This window comes from Oncorhynchus kisutch, linkage group LG25 (genome assembly GCF_002021735.2).
Source record: "Oncorhynchus kisutch isolate 150728-3 linkage group LG25, Okis_V2, whole genome shotgun sequence".
Classification (NCBI taxonomy): Eukaryota; Metazoa; Chordata; class Actinopteri; order Salmoniformes; family Salmonidae; genus Oncorhynchus; species Oncorhynchus kisutch.
In genome coordinates, this window is record NC_034198.2 from 28,773,025 (window position 1) to 28,778,628 (window position 5,604).

The 5,604-nt window shown below is 47.6% G+C and overlaps 1 protein-coding gene across 1 annotated transcript; it reads left to right on the forward strand.

Annotated features, from left to right (window-relative positions):
- The first annotated feature begins 1,220 nt into the window (after positions 1-1,220).
- Positions 1,221-4,999, forward strand: LOC109870030 (potassium channel subfamily K member 12-like). The gene is made up of 4 exons (XM_031804839.1): positions 1,221-1,239; positions 1,599-1,962; positions 2,530-2,677; positions 2,828-4,999. The coding sequence occupies exons 1-4, from the start codon at positions 1,221-1,223 to the stop codon at positions 3,221-3,223; spliced, it is 927 nt and encodes a 308-aa protein (XP_031660699.1). The 3' UTR covers positions 3,224-4,999.
- The last annotated feature ends 605 nt before the right edge of the window (positions 5,000-5,604 follow it).

Consider the following 5,604-nt stretch of genomic DNA (forward strand, 5'->3'; position numbering starts at 1 on the left):
AGAACCTGATGGTCACTCTGACAGAGCTCCAGAGTTCCTCTGTGGAGATGGGGGAACCTTCCAGAAGAACAACCATCTCTGCAGCACTCCCACAATTAGCCCTTTATGGTAGAGTGGCCAGACGGAAGCCAATCCTCAGTAAAAGGCACATGACATCCCAAAGGACTGTCAGACTATGAGAAACAAGATTCTCTGGTCTGATGAAATCAAGATTGAACTCTTTGGCCTGAATGTCAAGCGTCATGTCTGGAGGAAACCTGGCACCATCCCTAGGGTCAAGCATGGTGGTGGCAGCATCATGCTGTGTCAATGTTTTTCGGAGGCAGGGACTGGGAGATTAGTCAGGATCAAGGGAAAGACGAACGGAGCAACGTACAGACGGATCCTTGATGAAAACCTGCTCCAGAGTGCTCCGAACCACAGACTGGGGCCAAGGTTCACCTTCCAACAGGACAACAACCCTAAGCACACAGTCAAGACAACGTAGGAGTGGCTTCAGGTCGTTTGTGTGGCCCAGTCAGAGCCCGGACTTGAACCCGATCTAACATTTCTGGAACCTGAAAATAGCTGTGCAGTGACGCTCCCCATAAAACCTGTCAGAGCTTAAGAGGATCTGCAGAGAAGAATGTGAGAAACTCCCCAAATACAGGTGTGCCAAGATTGGAGCGTCATACCCAAGAAGACTCGAGGCTGTAATCACTGCCAAAGTTGCTTCAATAAAGTACTGAGTAAAAGGTCTGAATACTTACATAAATGTGATATGCCAGAAACAAACTTGCTGATCTCCCTGTTCTCTGTTCATTGGTTGACTGAGTACACCAAGCCAATCTCTTATCCAATCAGTTATGTACTGATTCACATAATTCAAAGGTAGAGTGCGTGAGTGTGTACGTGAGTAAGCTGCAGTCTGTCTCTAACCTCTGACCTGTCACTTCCCAAGATAGGAATGTTCCTGTTCTTGTTCCTGCATAACTTAACACATGCTGCACACACACACACACACACACACGCACGCACGCACACACACACACCCCACGAATGTTTGACAGCTAATCCTCTTCTCTCGTCACCATCTCCACTTAGCTTTCACACTGACCTGAATTGACCAGGAAATGAGTAGACAGAACAAAGGGCCAGATCGTGCATCAACAGCAGAAATGTCAGTCAGTTACAGAGCTGAGCTTCATTACTGCATTACACACACAGCCTCCCAAATACTGATGACCTTCTCCAGAGAAGGTATGTTTTTAGTAGAGTAGAATGCTAATTGAATGACGTTGCCAGATATTTAAATAGTGAAATATCACTCACTTCATTGAACTCGTCAAATGCTGGTACTGCACCAAAGTCTTTTAATAGAGTAGAGCCTAACCTAAAAAACATCTTACCCCATGCCAGTAAATGGTGTCTACCGCAGAAATGGAGCATTCAGATGCCTGCAGGGATCTTCGAGGTTTATTAGGGCCGGACAAATAGACACAAATACTAATGCTGTGGTGTGTTGGACGCCTTCCTCGGAGCCTTTAGTAGTTTCATCTTCTGGAATGAATCAGTCAATCCATCCATCTAATCTCATCTTTCTCTGTCTTCCCCTGTAGGTTTCGGGATGTCCACCCCGGTGACGGTGGCAGGGAAGGTGTTCCTGATCTTCTATGGTCTCCTTGGTTGCGCCGCCACCATCTTGTTCTTTAACCTCTTCCTGGAACGCATTATCACCCTCCTGGCCGTGGTAATGAAGGCCGTGAGGGAACGGCGTATCCGGAACTCCGGCCTCCTCCCGCCCGGTATCCGCCATGACTTCTCGGCGTGTTCGTTCCCGGGGTGGAAGCCATCGGTCTACCACGTCATGTTGATCCTGGGGCTGTCTGCCATCATCATCTCCTGCTGCGCCTCAGCCATGTACACCCCTGTGGAGGGATGGGCCTACCTGGACTCACTCTACTTCTGTTTCGTCACATTTAGGTAAGGTATCCTACTGGAGGTCAGAGGTTGGAGAAGTGGGCCAGCCAGCAACCGGCTGGAAGGCTGTCTGTATGAATCTTGAGTCTCAGAGAAATGCTGGCATCCTAGAGTATCCATGATATCATATCCTGTGCCCATGAGCAAGGCCCTGCACTGTGGCTGGCCTGTTCTTCAACCTCTCGCTGGGTGTGTGTATTTGTGTTTCTTGGGTAGGGTCGCATAATTCTGGCAACTTTCTCAAAATTCCCTGGTTTTCCAGAAATCCAATTTGAAGGATTCCTGCAATTAGGAGGGAATAAGCCGGAAATATTCAGCTATCCTCAGACCCATATTTGGATTTCTGGAAAACTGAGGAATTTGTGGAAAGTTACAGGAATGTTGCAGCCCTAGTCTCAAGGGGCTTGGGGTAGAAAAAAGACAAAAGGCAAGAAAGTAATGTTATTCTTGTTTTAATTTTTTTTCTTCACCTCCTCCTCTTCCTCTTCATCTTCCTTCTTTCTCTCTTCCTCCTCCTTCTCCCTCATTCTACTCCGCCCCCCCTATTTTCTCTACCTCCTCCCCTGTCAGCACCATTGGCTTCGGGGACCTAGTATCAAGCCAGAGAGCGGACTATGAGTACCAGCCACTGTACCGTCTGGCTAACTGCCTGTTCATCCTCATGGGCGTCTGCTGCATCTACTCTCTGTTCAACGTCATCTCCATCGTCATCAAACAGGTAGATGTAGAACAACGAGCACAATGGAAATAAGTCTGTCGACAATATTGTATTTTTAATCCTTGATGCATTGTTGTGTTCAGTTAGCTGAGCCACCTCTATCTGTAACTATATCTGTATTTTAAACATCAGATTCCTTCCTTCCTTCAGGTGCTCAACTGGATGCTTCAGAACCTGTGCTGCCAGCGGTGCAACATCAGGTCAAACTCTTTCCCGTTGGGACGCCGCAACGCCATCCGGCCCGGGTCGAGAATCCGTAAGGGCCGCTTCGGAATCAGACGCCCGCCCGACTCTGGGGATTCGGGACCATGCGACAGCGACACGGAGGGGGGAGGACGCAGACTCTCTGGAGAGATGATTTCAATGAAGGACCTGACGGCCTCGAATAAGGTCTCACTGGCCCTCATGCAGAAGCAGTTATCAGAGTCTGCTAACGGTTATCCCAGGACGGTGTGCGGCGGCTCGAGACATAACGGGTTCTCTGGAGGAGTGGGCGCTCTGGGGATCATGAACAACAGACTGGCAGAGACCAGCAACTCCAGGTAGACCTGTGTAGTGTTTCTCAACTTCTGGTCCATGGACAGGCGCTGGTCCGTGAGATGTGGACTTTCGGTCGGTGAGATGATTGACTGACTTAATGTTTGCAGTCCCCCACAGAGTAAAGACCATAGCTTGTCAGTCTCTGACACAAGAGAGACCATAACCTGCTGGTCTCTAAGATAATAAAATGGTTGGTATGAAAGGTTGAGAAACACTGGAGTAGACCCCTGCAGGGTGGTAGAGAATGTGCTTAATGAGACTGAGACTGATGGGGAGAGAAACTGAGAGGAGTTTTATGGTCTTATGTGATTAACTTTATTTGCTATCACTCTTGTCATACTTGATTATGTCTTGTTGTTCAATGGAAGAGCATAATGATATGCATGAAACTGTTGGACATTTTTGGGGATGGAATCAACATCCTGTGGTGATGATGATGATGATGATGATGATGATGATGATGGGACAGTTGGAATGATACTATGGGAAGATAAGGAACCTTCTTGTAACTGTGCTTTTGAAGGTCAAAACACTTGAGACAACCATGGAAGGAATTAGTATAACATGAGGCCATAAGCCGACATATTGCTCTCTCTGACTCTAAGCCAGAAAGAACATTTTCACTGATATACCATTGGCAATCTTCAAATTATTTAGTTAGCCATACCTGAGTACATCTCTGAGGCTGTGAGTATCAAAAGTCTCAGAGGAATTAGTTAGCCATATGTAGCAAATGTCTCAGATAAGAAGTGCTGATCTAGGATCAGTTTAGCCTTTTAGATCAAATTGAATACAATGAACAGGAGGGACCTGATTCTAGATCAGCACTCCTTCTCCAAGATGCTTGATATATACTGCCCCAGATCAGTTTGACTTCTACAGCATACTGTACTGGAAGAGGCAATCTGTGCGATCATGATGACATTATCATCATGAGCGCTTTGGAGCTATTTCACTAAGTATGTCATTTATAAGTAGGTTTGAATGTATAGGTTGAGTTGGTGCTGTACCTATCATTCAACACAAAGATAACTACAGTATGATATAGCACATATATAGCTATGCCATCCATGTCTCATTGTGAAGAACAATAGGAACTCAACAACATATCAGATCCATTTACAGACCAGGCCTGAAGTATGGAAGCTGAACCATAGAGAGAGCATAACGTGACCTTAGTGATAGCAAACCTAGTCTCTACCATAGAAATAGAATGACTAGAATGAACATTCAAGCCATTCATGTCAATGCTCTGTGATGTATGGACCGGCACCCATATTGATTGTGCCTATGCGAGGAAGCACAAGCAACAAGTCATAATATTACAATGGTCTCCACCAATCATCTTGTACTAGTCTAATATTAAGCTCAGGTGACTGATTATTGTGGGGGAAGAGGAGACCGGTTCAGCACGTCCCAAATCTCTTGTAAGGTGGAAGCAATATGGTGGAAGCTCCAACACTATACTGCTTATACCTGCCCAGACCCTTCGGATAGATCTGCAAATGTTGAGGAGTTAGGGACAAGGGGGAAGGGGGCTGGCTGGTGTTGGCTGGTGTTGTATCGGGTTGATGCTACTGCTGTAGTGTGTGATGTAGCCTGCAACTCCAGCTCAGTTATGTCAGTCAGTCAGTTCAGTGAGCTCCTAGTTAGAGATTCAGCACGGAGCCTGACTGTAGGGCTTCAAACAGTCATTTCCTATTTCTCAAGATGGATGAGTGCAGAGAAGAGAGAGCGGGGGAGAGGTGGGAGAGGAGAGAGAGAGAGGGAGAGAGCGAGGGAGAGGTGGGAGAGGAGAGAGAGAGAGGGAGAGAGCGAGGGAGAGGTGGGAGAGGAGAGAGAGAGAGAGAGGGAGAGAGCGAGGGAGAGGTGGGAGAGTAGAGAGAGAGGGAGAGAGCGAGGGAGAGGTGGGAGAGGAGAGAGAGAGAGGGAGAGAGCAAGGGAGAGGTGGGAGAGGAGAGAGAGAGAGAGAGAGAGAGAGCGAGGGAGGGAGAGGTGGGAGAGGAGAGAGAGAGAGGGAGAGAGCAAGGGAGAGGGAGAGGTGAGAGAGAGAGAGAGAGAGAGGGAGAGGTGGGAGAGGAGAGAGAGAGAGAGGGAGTGAGCGAGGGAGAGGTGGGAGAGGAGAGAGAGAGAGGGAGAGAGAGAGGGAGAGGGGGGAGAGGAAGGGAATGAAAGTCGAGGGCCTCCTAGGAAGGTAACTAGGGTTCTTATCAGCTCAGAACATGTTTTAGGGCAGAGAGTGTTTGACATACTTTATGGGTGAATGCCGGCTAAAATTCCTCTTCTCTTCTCCTTTTCTCTTCTCCTTTTCTCTTCTCCTCTCCTCTTCTCCTTCTCCTCCTCTCTTCTTCTCTTCCTTCTCCTCCTCTTCTCTTCTTTTCTTCTCT

What these genes read in the sequence shown, in the direction of transcription:
- LOC109870030 (XM_031804839.1), top strand. An exon ending in TTCTGTTTCGTCACATTTAG is followed by an intron (nt 1,963 to 2,529) that starts GTAAGGTATCCT and finishes CTCCCCTGTCAG; the next exon opens with CACCATTGGCTTCGGGGACC. An exon ending in TCTCCATCGTCATCAAACAG is followed by an intron (nt 2,678 to 2,827) that starts GTAGATGTAGAA and finishes TCCTTCCTTCAG; the next exon opens with GTGCTCAACTGGATGCTTCA.